Source organism: Prosopis cineraria, unplaced genomic scaffold (genome assembly GCF_029017545.1).
Source record: "Prosopis cineraria cultivar Desert tree isolate PC_DT_omini unplaced genomic scaffold, ASM2901754v1 PC2, whole genome shotgun sequence".
NCBI lineage: Eukaryota > Viridiplantae > Streptophyta > Magnoliopsida > Fabales > Fabaceae > Prosopis > Prosopis cineraria.
Genome location: NW_026555333.1, coordinates 10,615,021 through 10,630,290, shown reverse-complemented (window position 1 = coordinate 10,630,290; position 15,270 = coordinate 10,615,021). Strand labels below are relative to the sequence as shown.

General features: G+C 31.1%; 2 protein-coding genes across 2 annotated transcripts; one reads left to right on the top strand and one right to left on the bottom strand.

Annotated features, from left to right (window-relative positions):
• Positions 1 to 6,700: 6,700 nt before the first annotated feature.
• LOC129300524 (polcalcin Phl p 7-like) lies at positions 6,701 to 7,728 on the bottom strand. Its single transcript, XM_054939096.1, has one exon. It carries the CDS (start codon positions 7,511 to 7,513, stop codon positions 7,226 to 7,228), a length of 288 nt encoding a protein of 95 aa, XP_054795071.1. The 5' UTR covers positions 7,514 to 7,728; the 3' UTR covers positions 6,701 to 7,225.
• A 5,243-nt stretch (positions 7,729 to 12,971) lies between these two features.
• On the top strand, positions 12,972 to 14,483 carry LOC129302523 (uncharacterized). Its single transcript, XM_054941464.1, has 3 exons — positions 12,972 to 13,115; positions 13,167 to 13,557; positions 13,666 to 14,483. Exons 1-3 carry the CDS (start codon positions 12,972 to 12,974, stop codon positions 14,481 to 14,483), a joined length of 1,353 nt encoding a protein of 450 aa, XP_054797439.1.
• Positions 14,484 to 15,270: the final 787 nt, after the last annotated feature.

The window sequence follows — 15,270 nt, the reverse complement described above, 5'->3', positions numbered from 1 at the left end:
TTTTAAATATGATTTTGAGATATTTTATTAATTAAAAATAATAAAAAAATATTTTTTTTAAAAAAAACTATAATAATTACTCAAATATATAATATTTTAATATATAAAAACATAAAAACTTAAAGCATTATTTATTATTTATTATATTTCATTTATTTTTTAAAAAATATTTTTATTTTGGGTATTCTAGCCAAGTCCAAACCCAATTGAGTTTGATTGTAAATTTTTCAAACAAGTTTGAGCTGACTTATTGAACTTTACTCAAATTACCAACTATAAATAGAAACAGCTACGGGGTTGGACCTAGAAGGGTGGGCTCTTGCACCAACATCTCCACTTGCTGTGTTGCTGAAGATGGATTGGAACAGATTCTTGGCTAAGAAGAAAGGCAGAAGCAGAATTGGCTAGTGAAATTTGTTTTTTCTAACAATTTCCTTCGGTTTTATTTATAAATTATTTCTATTAATCTCATCAATATTAATACAATAAAAATATAAGGAATAAGAGTAAGTGGAATTTCAAAACTCAAGTAAAAAATAAAAAGTAAATAAATAATATAATATTATTTTTTATCTTTTTTCTTTTATTTTTCTGATGTAGTTTGAAAATTTTAATTTAAAATAAAATAATTGAATGTATTAATAACTTATGAAGTGAATGAGAACATGATTCTAAAAATAACAAAAGGAGCACTGTGTTTGCTTTGTGTACTGTTCGTTTTCATGGCTTTCGGTAAGTTGTACCGATAGGTTTACTCGCTTTCTTTGCTTTCCGAATTTTGCTGTTGCAGGTTTTACTTTTCTTTTGCTTCCCGGCTTTGTCAGTATAAGTGAGTGCAATAATTTCTTCATATTAATAAAATTAACTTTTTGTTCGCAAAAAAATAATTAAAGCCACGCATTCATCTTTTATTACGTGATATTATAGTCTTTTACTTTTTTTAGAATATAATTTTTTTTTGAAGGGGGAGAATTAAATTTTCTATGTTTGCAATTTTTATTTTTTTTATTATTTCTTCGATCTTCATTTTTTATCGTCCCTTTTCTTTTTTCAGATCAAATAGTTGTTATATCATATTAATTTTTTAAAAAATTAAGCATTCTATATAAACTTTGTCTTGTGATCATAATAATAGCTTAAAGTTTAACCCGCTAGCAATCAGGAATTAAGAGAATAACAGTCCGTAAAATAAACTCACTGACTTTGGTCAGATTCGTGAGGTAAATAGATGCTATTGCCAACTGAAAATTGGGGAACTGCGTCGTAAAGAACAAATGAATTACAAGAAGAAACACAAAAAGAGAGAAACTTCAGAACCTAGTGAATAGTGATCCTGATGTTGAAATATTTGTCAGCAAAGCCGGCAAGATTTCTGAATTCGGTGTCATCAATGAAGCCATTGTGATTAGCGTCTGCGGAATAGATATCCCTTTTGCTCTTCCAGGAAGCAAAAAGCCCTCCGCTGAGTCGCACAGCCTCTCTCAGTTCAGAGTGGCTGATTCTGCCGTCACCGTTAGAATCAAATCTCCGGAGCCACCGCCTGAACTCCTCCAGACTCATCACTCTCTTGCCGTCGCTCGTGAGCACATTCCGCTTTATGAACGCCATGCCGTTATATTGCTCTCCTTCTAATGCACCTCTCACTCTCTCTGATGTGTTGCTACTAATCTGCTATTTATATTTGCCTGTGACTTATATAAGCCTTTCATATTTATATTGCACATTTCTAGTGTGATAAGCATGCGCAATAACGTAAATAATCCCATGTTGTCATGCATATTTATTTAATCTGAGAATAAGAATCCTAATACTCTATATGTTCATATACATGCACTCCTAGGCCTATCCATATAATATTAGCGCAGTTGCACCGCCTCCATCCTACTAAAAAGCAAAAGTACATGTCATTAGCAAATTTCTTGATAGGTTGCGATGTATTAGGACAGCCCCATCATCCTACTAATAGTGTTCGGAACATTTAGGCCCCTTTAATAGGTTACGATGTATTAGGACAGCCCTATCATCCCTTTATATACTTCCAGATGATGCATGGTATCGTATATATCTACCATGAACAAATCCAAGCTGTGTCTAAATTTCTAGAATTCATTACAATAAACTCTCGCGGTGCCTTTTAGGTCTGGAGAGAATCTTAATTTCCTTAAATACTTTCCAAGTTATCATCAATAAAATTATGGCGGGAGTGAAGAATCATTTTGTATACACTTGTATGTCTAATGTCTGTCTGATAACATAAATATCAATTCAGATAGTGTGTGTGTGTGTTGGTAAAAATATGTGTATATGTATTTATCTGCGGTTTGCTTTCTAACTAAATGTACATTATGAGAATTCAAAACAATTTGAGTTCTCTGCCAACTATCATAATTATGACATGCAGTGGGCGTTGTTTAAATAACTAAAATAAAAGTGTTAAAGTGACGAAGAAAATAGAAGATCTTATATAATTACATTTTTATGTTATCATTTCTCTAAATATACGAATGTATAATTATGGAAAATCTAAATTGATAATTGAGAAGATATATAAAGAAAAAAATATATTAAAAATGAAGAAATTTCATTCATGATCTCTATTTTTTAAAAAATATGTGCTTTAGAGAGAACCTAACTTGAATAAATACCAGTATATAATATTGCTTTCTTAAGTTTCTTGTCCTTAACTTCACGTCATATAAACAGCATCTTACTTAATAGGAAAAATTATTCATAAAGACCAAATGATTAAGTTTTTTTAAAAAATAAGGACATCATATGAAATTTAAAAGTACTGAGACAATGAAAATTTTATAGCCACACTAAATTACCTTTGTTTTATTTCGGGAAAAAAATTACCTTTGTTTTAGCACCAAATTATTTATATGTGTGGCTATTAATAAATTCATTATATATGGCTAGTAAATGAGATAAATTTATTTTATGGGTATTTTCAGTCATTGCACGTCTCTTTATTTTTAAGGAAGGACCTTAATTATGGAAAATAATTTCGGAAATTTAATATCCTTTTTTATAAAAAAAAAAAACCTACTATATTGGTCCTTAAGCATGTATAAATCTTCCTATTTTTGTTTTCGTCTTTTGCTTTGGAGGGTGGCTGGACGAATTCATGGAATTACTGTAAGCCTAGAAGCTACCTCCGCCTCCTAACTACGTGGCCTATACATATACATATACACAGATGTGCGTGCGTGCGTGCGTGCGTGCGTGTAGTATTGAGATTCATTATCTTGGTCCTAATATTAATTAGACATGGTGTAGAGTGTGTGCTGCTTCTAGAAATGTTTGTATGATTATTCAAAAAAAGAAAAAAGAAATGTTTGTATGAATTACACCCCCATTTGTTCTTTTGTATATATGGTATCTTTTATATTACCAAATATTTTGATTGAAATTATAAGCTAATAATATCTTCAATCCTATTTATAAATTATTTTTAATATTTTTCATCATACAAAAGTAAAATCTTTAAATTTATTAACATTGTTTAATAAAGTAAAAAAAATCAACTTTACTCATGTTAAATAGATGGTAAAAAAATTTCCACTTTCATACATTGACATTAAATGTAGATAAAATAAAACAATAATAAATAATTACCCGTCAAAGTTTTAAAAATGATCTTGGTATTAAATTATGGGATTTAAATCTTCTGAAATTTAGATTGGCAAATTTTGGTAGAGTTTTCTTTTTAGTATTTTCACTCTCTTTATTTTTTAAAAAATATAAAATCTTCTCTTTCAAAAAGCTTCATCTAAATTCATCTATTTCAACTTCATAGGATTTAAATCCTAAATTGTGAGTGCATGTTCTATGATATGGATGAAAACTAAAAAGGAGAATTTTAGCTAAGGACCATTGTAGAGAATTAATTTTAAGTTAGTTCAAATTTTTTTTTGAAATTGTAGTTCAGTACAGGAAAAAAATCAAAATAATTGTGATGATAAAAAAGATAATACCCTTCTTTTTTAACGCAAAATCACTAGTTATTAATTTTTTTATTGTACTTGATATTTTACTAATATCACTTGTAAATTACATCCATATATCAAATAATCAGTAACATTAGTTGTTAATTTTTACATATTAATTTATTAACATCAGTCATAAATTACTGATATATCTTGTAATTTACTAATTGATGTTAGTAATTAACAATTAAAGTTAGCAATTTAACTACTGATACTACTACTTATGATTAAAAAACTAATGTCAAGTCTTATATAATTATTGACATGTCAAATCATGTAATTTGTAACTCATATTCATAAATTAATAAGTTAAGTAAAAAAATTAACAACCAATGATTCTATATAATAAGTAAAGGATATTTTGATTTTTTTATCGTCAAAAATATTTTAACTTTTCTCCCCTAAATTGAACTAAAATTTAAAAAAAAAATTAGACCCATCTAAAATTAATTCTCTACAGTGGTCCTTTATTGAAATTTTTCCAAACTAAAATCTTTAGATCATTTTTGGGAGAATGACATTAAAATCCTGAAATAATGAATTTATGATAGTTAAAATTTTCTAAAAAATTAGTTGTAAATATTGATTTGGATAATTATAGATTCAAGAATTTTAACTATAAATAAGATATTTAAATTTTAAATATAACTCTACATTACAGTTGAGATTCCTATTTATAAACATTTGAATCAATATTTATAATTTATTTTTTAGGAAATTTTATCAAGAACTTAATTGTCAGAAATTCCAAGTTTTGAGACTTTTTTTTTTATGAAACCAAGTTTTGGGACTTTATTATTATTACTCTCCCATATTTTTTTGATAAATTGACCATGTAACTTTTTTTAAGATGCATGAAAATGTAAAAAATAATTCATAATAAATAAAAGAAAGGAGTAAGAAGCAAAGCTTTTGAATGTTTTAGCATGTGAGATCGCATGATATTTTACTCAGAAGAACTATACTTTCAAATTTTGTTCATATTTTCTCATATAATTTGTTAGATTCTTCTTTACAGAAGATATTGATTGTTTAATTAAATGCTAGTCATTAATATAGAATATTTCATCGGTTTAAAATTATAAAATATTTTTAAGTAACTTTCACTTTTCAAGAAAACAGTTAATGTTAATAAAAATTACCACTCATATCTATTCTTATTTAATTTAATGACAACTAAATATAAATGTATCATTAATTTCAAATATTACGGTCATTGACAACTAAATATAATGACAACCAAAAGGGCAATCGCTCGATGACGTGGATTGGCCCATTGACTATAATTACGGTCAGAAGATTCGGATTCTGTGCCGGTAGAGTAAGGAATTGTATTACTGTTTGGGTACGCTAATGTTGATCATGCCATATATTTGGTCAAAAAAAGAAGCTGATCGTGTTTAAAATATATATTCCCTCTGTTTAAAAATATAGTATTTTTTAAAAAATTAAGTGTTAAAAAATATAAAATATTTTTAGTCTTTTGAAGTATAATCATTGTTTTTTTTTAAAGTGCCTATATTAATAAATGACTTTATATTTATTGTAGGGTGTTTAATAGAGGTAAATATAAAAATATAAAGTTAGTTTAAAATTAGATAATTACGTTATTGGAGGGTAAAATTCGATTAAAAAAGCCTTATATTTTTTAACAGAAAGAGTACAAGAAAGCCTCCCATGTTTATTACATGTTCTTAGCACTATTTAGCCAATAAAAAAAAAAAAGTTTCGAGCACTCTTACTCATGCAAATGCAATATTTCCCTTACTAAATACGATTAACATTTTGAATCTATAATAATCAAGAGATCAATCCCAAAGAAGATTATCAAGTTTATAATTTAAGAAAAATGGAATATCAAGTTTTTATCGTTTAAAATACTTTGAAAATCATTTATTAACTTTTAATAAAAGTAAAATAATGTTATGAAAGCATAAAATATCTCAGAGGAGTGAAAAGAGTTGAAAGCAGTTGAAAAATTATAAGGTTTTGAAAATAAAGCAATGCGACATGGCTCATACATAATGTGCCACGACTTGTCACTTTTTGTGCCATGTGCTGCGGTATGTTGCACGTTAATAATAATATTTTTATTGTCATTTGACAGCATATTTGAGCAACTTTGGTTTGTCTTATTTCTCCGTCCAACGTCTGAATGAGATGATTTAGGTGTCTACAGAAAGCTCATATCATAAGCTAACTAATGGCATGAGTTTCACTTTCAAATCAAGTCAAAAAGTTAGACACTCAAATATATTTTCACAACTTTTCTCAACTTTCTCAACAAATGGGTGCCCAAAACTCTAGACAAATGTCAAAAGCCATTTTTAACATCTAGATCATATTCATTGGATCAAGAACTAACAATACAATGTTTATTGCGATAATATGGCTGCCATCCATATTGCTAACAACCTAGTCTTTCATGAGAGGACGAAGCACATTGAAATTGATTGTCATTTCATTCGGAAAAAGCAACAAGTCAAAATGATAAATTTGCAAAATGGTGGCCGGTCCTCAAAACAAGATGCTAACATATGGACTAAAGCACTGGGAAAGAAGCTTATAATAAATTCATTGGCAAGTTGAAGACTATAAATTTGTATAGTCACAACTTGAGCGGGAGTGTAAGAAATAAATAGTGTATTTTGTAATATATATCGATATTTTGTTATATTGGTAGTTTATGCACAGGTCCTTTATGGCCCAAGTTGAATACTAAATATATATATATATATATATGGTTCGTACATAGTGTTCAATTAACGGAAAATATTTTTTCCATTCAATGTTTTCGTTCAAGGTGCAATGAGCAACCAATGATACGTGAGTATCCATGACTCATAAATATTTTCCACTAACTGAACACTATGTACAAACCCTATGTGTGTGTGTGTGGTATTCAACTTGGGCCATCAAGGACACCCGTACACAAACTACAAATATTACAAAATATTGATATAAATTACAAAATACACTATTTTTTTTCTACGGCGCAAGGGTTGAGATCATTTTACAGCCCCAAAGGGAATTAAGATTCTTAGCATTGCAGCGACAGATTAGATGGAAGGGAAATTGAAGAACTAGCCCTTCTTAAGATTGATCCAGCACACGTTTAACTTGGGTGATCAGTTTGTGTGAATATACAAAGCTACAGAAGAATGAAACTAATCAGCAGAGAGGAAAATTGATCAAATGGGGCAGATCACCCGAAGGAATGAAATTTTAAAGAAAAATCAGAACTTGGTGATCCTGATGTTCAAGTACTTGTCAGCAAAGTGGGCGAGGTTCCTGAACTCATTGTCATCAATGAAGCCATTGTGATCAGAATCTGCAGATTTAATGCCTCTCTTGCTCTTCCAGGAAGCAAAAAGGCCGCCGCAGAGTCGCACGGCCTCCCTCAGTTCAGAATGGCTGATTCTGCCATCTCCGTTAGAATCAAATCTCATGAGCCACCGCTTGAACTCCTCCAGACTCATCACTCTCTTCCCATCGCTCACCACACCTCGTTGTATGAACGCCATATGTATTTACGTCTCTATTTGATCTCCTTCTCGTGTACTGTGTAGCACTTGCAATATGCTTCTGGTTCTCAAGCCCCGCCTATTTAACGTTGCGCATTTCTGGGGTGATGTGCATGTCCCTATTATATATGTGTAATAATTAATCAGCGCCTTTTTGGCTTATTCCTGATTCGAAGGAATGAGATTTCCTCTACAATACCGCAGACAGATTAGAGGCTGCTGCTTTCCTGTGTCTCGCTATGCCTAACTCCCAGCCTCCCAGCAGACAAAAGTATATGCTGCTTGCAAATTAAGAATTCAGATATTCTAATTCTAACGGCACTATCATTAGATTACTACAAATCGTTTCTTGTACGTTGTCTCCTCACAAACCCGCCTGCCTTTACGCTCCATATGCCATCTATCCATCATAAATAAATCCATGATTTGAATCATCTCCAATCTCCAATCTCCACACACTCCATTCTCCTTTCTCTCTCTCTCTCCCCCTATATATATATATATATATATCTATATATGTAGACGCGCGCGCGCGCGCGCATCTTTTTTCATGCTCCATCTCGTTCTTTCATTTAATTATCTATTCAATTTAATGACCACATATTTATTTTCATCACTCAAATGTTTTTTTTTCGGGAAACACTTAAATACTGTTTAATACAAAATCATAATAATTTTTAATAGTAGTAATAATTAAATAAATAATATGTTTACTTTCATGACACAATTAGCAATCTTACAGGATTTAATCAAAAAAGCAATTAAACGAACAAATGAGATTGAGTATTGAGAAGGAAAAGATTTAGATGCTTAATATATATACCCCTATTCAATCAAATTAAAATAAGTGGATTTTAAAGTGCTAAAAAATATTAATAAAAAAAGTATGTTATATAATAAATGATGTTATAAAATACTCACATATATTCATTTAATTGAAAAGAATATTTTTAATTAATTATATAAAGTTAAATATATAAATTTTTTTATGAAGCAATGCACGGAGATGATTCAAATTCATGAGTATATTTTAGGATTTCTTCACAACTTGTGACTCGTTGGTTGTTCCACTCCATGCATCATATTTATACGTGCGCAAGAGAAGCCTTCCTTTTTCAAATCAATTAGATTACATAATAAAATGAGACGAAATAGGGCATCAACAAGTACATCTAATATATCTAGAAAAGGGAACGATCAATAATGTACATGATGTGGGTTAGCCACATCAGAGTCGAGCCCGAGATCTTAGGGACAAATATAGTGTGTGTTTAAGGAATTACGTTGTTGGGCCTTTGGAATATTTTCATAAAAAATATAATTATTGAGCTTTATAATTTTATCAAATTTTCTTTTTTGTTTCTATAGTTTTTTTTAAAGTGTTTCCAGTCCTTAATAAAAATCTGAGTAACAAACGTCAAACAATCTTATTGAAATTATAAAGAATAAAAACATAAAAGAAAAACTGCTGAAATTAAAAATAAAACCCAATAAAATTATAAAAAATGATAATTATATTTTTTCCTATTCTCATTTAATATATCAATCATGCACGTGACGATGATCATGTCCAAGTACAATTGAGTATTTTTCCAATATTTTGTTGCTCCACTTCTCTTCTTACACCTGATAGCGTTATCTATTATTTTCAATGCAACTTTTCATATGCGTCTTTATTTATAATTTAAGACAGATTCTTGATACATCTATCTTACTGTGTCCGTTTTCTCATTAATATTGTGTATTTGTTATCATGTTACATTCAATAATTTTCTTATATATGTTATGACGTATTTTTTTCCTTAGATTATTGATGCTTGTTCATCAACAACCTATATCATCACATACTAGTGTGTTGCTATAGGATTGATTTGCTTGATTTTGCACCCAAAAGAACAGGAACTGCCACTATATTCTAGTATTTCTTCCTCGGTATGATTCTATCAACAAAGACCATAACTAATGTTACTAATCATCATTTAGCTGTTGCATTTATTTTTCCTCATTATCGGTCACACTTAGGGTTGGATACGATATAAAAGATTCCTTACAGCACATATATCCACTACTAGGGGATAGATTGGGGTGTGGACTTTGATTTTTATTCTTTTTTGGTATGTCTTTTTGTGATTTCCCATTTCAGATTTTTTCTTGTTATCATTCAACATGAATTTCCCTACTAGAACATCACTCCTTTTTGTAAATAAGGCATTTTGTCACGATCACCAGCTCTTAATCAACAAAGAACAACTAAGAACAAAAGCTAATAGAAATTCTATTACTGATTCAATATAAATTTGCAAGAATCATATGCTCAAGTATCATAGATACAATCCATAATAAAAATGAAATAGCGAATAGTGATAGAATTTAGAAAAAAATAATAATGGGGAGAATGACAGACTAGAAAGCAGAGGGACGAGAAGAGATCGTACAGAAAGAGAAGACAAGATAGATCTCTCAGCTATTTTGCTCAACCCTAATCTTTTCTTCTTTATACTAGCTCTGGCCCATTAAAAAATCCTCTAGCCCATTCCATAATTTTGCTACAATTTTAGCCCAAACTTGAACTAAGGCCCATCTGTGACACATTCTTGAATTTGAAACCATGCTAAAGTGAGAAAAAGTGAATAGGCATTTTTTTTGGATTCAAAACAAGGCTCATGTCCAGACTTTATTTAAATAAAAACTAAATAACGATCACTATGATCCATAACATCTCAATAAAGCCACTCAAAAATCCCAATAGGAGGGTCCCTTGAGAATTTTATTGTCATCATCTTGACTAAGACCATATTTAGCAATCCAATCTACACTCATATTACTTTCCTTGTGAATATGCCTCACCTCCACATTCTGCTCTTTATTAACCATTTTTGGCTAACCAACAAGAGTTGAGTTGCCTAACCAACGGAATACGTAAGTCTCTCACAAGTTTTAACATGTTGAATCAAAATTCAAATATATGCTAAAAGGAATGTCCACGTTTAATAATTGACTCTCTAATAAGAAAAACTGTGAGAAATAAAAAAAATCCTCTTCGTCATCGTCATCGTCATAAGTGTGGTAGCAAGCTAGGATTGAACCGGAAAGCTGTTTTCTTAGTTCTCAGTGAAAGTATATATACACTAGTATAGAATTACGCATATTTGATGCATATATATTTGACGGTTATTGAAAAATCCATTGAATAAGGAAAGGCGGTAACTGGAAAAAATAATATTTGACGGTTATATATAAAACCGTTAAACTTAAAATATAATATTTAAATTAGGAAATTTTTTAAAATTTTTTTATATAAGTTTGACGGTTATATAGTTAACCGTCAAATATAGTGAGACAATATTTGACGGTTAAACCTGATAACCATCAAACTTATGCCATTTAAAATTGCCTCCGCCTTACTCATATCACGCGTTGCTCTGCAGAGACCAGACATGCCTGAAAATGTTCAATCTCTCTGAAATTTCTGCTCCACCCAAATATTTCTGCTACTTCGACTCGTCTAGAAGCATTGATTTTTGAAGAACCCATTGTTCATCATTGTGCCCTAGCTTCTCTGAGCACAGAATCGCGTCCGTAATTAGAGCTTGGTGAAGAATCAGAGCCTTTGCAAGCGATTGGGCTGTTGCTCTATGAAGAATCAGAGCATTCTTACGGTCTTGCTCTGTCAAGTTGGTGGAATCCATTGAAGCTATTCTGTTCTGCAATTTGCTGCATTGACCGAAGAAATTTTGAGGTATGTTTAAGCTATTCATTCTCTTTTTTTGTTCAAATGCTGTTCGAATTGGTGACTGTGGTAGCTATAGTCTGTGATTGATACTCATACTGGATTGCTTGCTTTACATTGATCATTTTCTACTGTGGCTGGGTGCTCAATGAAAGTGTGTTGATGTTGTTTACTTTTCTTTCCATGGATGCATGCAAGGTGCTCGACAGAATGCCTCTAAGAAATTGAAAATCACCCAAGTAGTACTCTTAGCCAAAAAACTTAGATTGGAATATTAATTATTATACCTAATTAGAGCAACCCTTTTTACAAATTAATAATGCAAAAATATGCTGAATGAAGATTCTCAAGTGTTATTGCCTCAATTTCTTAGTCACACATACATATAACAGGCAATTAATTACCAAAAATAGTCAACAAGAAAGAAAAGTGCCTGAATAGTATGGTAAAAAAGAAGAATATTGCTCAAGGAGGATGAAGGATGAAATACAAAAGGGAAGGGACTATAAAATTCTTCTCTGCCTTCCACCATTGCTTTACTCCTTCATATACCCAATTCCTTTCCATTAAGCCCATTTCTTATGAGCCTAAACATAGCCATTGGCCCATTAGTTGACAACTCATAACCCAACCCAAGTACTTAGGCTAATCCGTTATAATTTATAATTTATAGTTGGCATAAATGAGGAAGAGAGCTAGAAATATATAATATCTAATTATTTATATATATAGTATTGAGAAAAAGGTTTAAAACTTGGGGGACTTCTAAATAATGGTCAATCATAGGGCAAAATGATTTATGATTATCTCGACATCTGAAGGCATAAAGTGTATGTAAACAAAATAATTATTTTCAAGAAATTTCACACAAAATATGGCCTATATATCTATAAATCTAGCATATATATATATATATATATATATCAAAATTAACGTTTATTTAGAGCATATCTTTCAAGGCATATCTATGAGTGTAGCTTATGTATCTACTGTTATTAGAATTCAAAGATGAGATATTATTATTTGGTAGTTCTTTAATTCCTATGTCAAGATAAAAATCAAGATTTGTTGAAAAGAAGAAAAAAAACAGAGAGGATACTGTTCTTGAAGTATTCTATTGGGCATAAATATATTTTGATTTACTGCTATTGGAATCCAAAAATATAATAGAAAAATGCATGCTTGTGCACATGACACTAGCTAGATGTTTGGCATTTTTTTGGCTTAACCATCGACTAAGAGAATAAAAATATTTCACATTTATTTTTTTAGTTAACATTACAAAAATTGACTTGTTGCTGTTGAATTAAGTTTGATTAAACTGTACAGGGATTGAATTTAATTTGAAGAGAGGATAAAATGCCCAAGAAACTTCCAATTATAAGTCGTTATGCTGCCAAAATTTTGTTAAATAGTAACAAAATTTGTGGCTTTATTAAGTTTCAAATCTTTGAAATTATGTTTTTGTGAATTTGGTTGTTATCCTAACTAAGTAGGAGTGAATTAGATTATAAGCTATGAAGTTTTATTACTTATTAATAGATAGTGAAATTTTTACTAAAACTAAGTTCTTCAAATTAGTTTTAGTACTTGTAGTCAATAAAGTTTATTGAGGAATTATGTGTGAAAGCATGTGACTCATGATTCATTATTTGATTGATGAAGACCTAATATCAATGAGTCACTAATCACACTTTTCCTCAAAATGATTCTTTCTAGATCTGGAAGATGGACAAGGAATGGATGTCTTCCAATCAATTAACGAAGGAATACTTGAATGGGGTGAAAGAGTTTATTAAGTTTGCACTTGAGCACACAAATGATCATACTAGTATAGTGTGCCCTTGTGTAAAATGTTGTCTGATGAAGCGGGTTTGTGCGTCTAAATTAGAAGATCATTGAATATGTTATGGAATTGATCAGAGTTATAAGTGTTGGCACAAACATGGAGAGACAAGAGATGCGAGCCGGGGTTATAGTAAGAGCTACTTGTCACATGATTTTGATACAAGTACATATGAGGTTAATGAGGAAGACCAACTTGAAGAGATGGCCAGGGTAATTGAAGAGGAATTGAAGGATTGTCCTGAAATGCTTGAGAGATTAAAAAGTAATGCGGAAAAGCCTTTTTATAGTGGTTATACCGAGTTCACATTATTGTCAGGGGTGTTAAGTTTGTACAACTTGAAAGCGAGTAGCAGTTGGAGTGATAAGAGCTTTAGTGAATTGCTTGCACTTCTTAAAGTGATGCTACCTAAAGTGAACGAGCTTCCTATTAACACGTATCAAGCAAAACAAATGTTACTTGCTATTGGCATGAGCTATGAGAAAATTCATGCTTGCCCAAATGATTGCATATTATTTAGAAATGAATATGAATCATTAACTAAGTGTCCAAAATGTAAAGCATAACGCTTCAAAGATAATGGGAAAAGTCCGGAGAAGGCATTGTGGTATTTTCCTATCGTGCCTAGATTTAGACGATTGTATAGTAGCAAAGAAGATGCAAAAAATTTAACGTGGCATGCGGATGAGAGGATTAAAGATGGAAAATTGCAACATCCTGCTAACTCTCTCCAATGGGGAAGGATTGATCATGAGTACCCTGAATTTGGACAAGAAGCAAGGAACTTACGCCTTGCATTATGTACAGATGGAATGAATCCACATGGGCTCCAAAGTAGTACCTATAGTACTTGGCCAGTGATTTTGATAATTTACAATCTGCCTCCATGGTTATGCATGAAACGCAAATATATGATGCTATCCATGCTAATTTTAGGGCCAAAACAACCCGAAAATGACATAGACATGTATTTAGCTCCTCTAGTTGAAGACTTCAAGTTATTATGGGAGATAGGGGTTGAGGTGTATGATGGGTATAGGGAAGAAAAATTTAATTTGAGAGCCTTGTTATTTGGTACCATAAATGACTTTCCAGCGTACGGTAATTTATCGGGGTACAGTATAAAGGGGAAACTTGGATGTCCTATTTGTGAAGAAAACACATATTCAATTAGGTTGGAGCATGGTATGAAGAATGCTTATATGGGGCATCGCAGGTGGTTGCATCCAAGTCATAATTATCGACAATTGAAGAAATGTTTTAATGGGAATTCAGAAGAACGTGGCCCACCTTTAATGTTGATTGGTAACCAATTATTTGAAAAGGTTAAGGATTTGTATATTGAATTTGGGAAACCTTTCTCAAAGCACCTTGGGACAAGTAGGTGGAAGTAAAAGTCTATTTTTTTAAGTTACCGTATTGGAAGGTCTTGTATGTTAGGCATTTTCTTGATGTGATGCACATCGAAAAAAATGTTTGTGATAGTGTTGTTGGTACATTACTCCATATTTCTGGAAAGACTAAAGATAGCATCAATGCAAGGTTAGACATGTTTTCTATGGGGATAAGGGAAGACTTAACACCAGAGGAGAAGGGGAGTCGCACCTTTCTTTGTCCAGCAGCTCACACATTGTCTAGAAAAGAAAAAATTTCTTTTTGTGAGTTTCTTGCTGCAGTTAAAATTCCAAATGGTTACTCATCAAATATTAAAAACCTTGTGTCAATGAAAGACCTAAAGTTGAAGGGTTTAAAATCTCATGACTGTCATGTTTTGATAGAAAATTTTATTCCGGTGGCAATACGTTCTATTCTACCTAATAAGGTACGAGACACAATCACAAAATTATGTTTCTTCTTCAAATCCATTTGCAGTAAAGTTATTGATCCCAACAAATTGCTGAAGTTACAAAGCCAAATTATAAAAGTATTGTGTGAGATGGAGATGTATTTCCCACCTGCTTTCTTTGACATAATGGTTCACTTAACCATTCACTTAGTGAAGGAGGTATAAATGTGTGGCCCGGCTTATTTAAGATGGATGTATCCTGTGGAGCGTTATATGAAGATATTAAAAGGATATGTCAAAAGCCGTAATCGACTTGAGGGTTGCATTGTTGAACGGTATATCAGTGAAGAAGCGGTTGAATTTTGTACTGAGTATTTAAAAAATGTCAATTATGT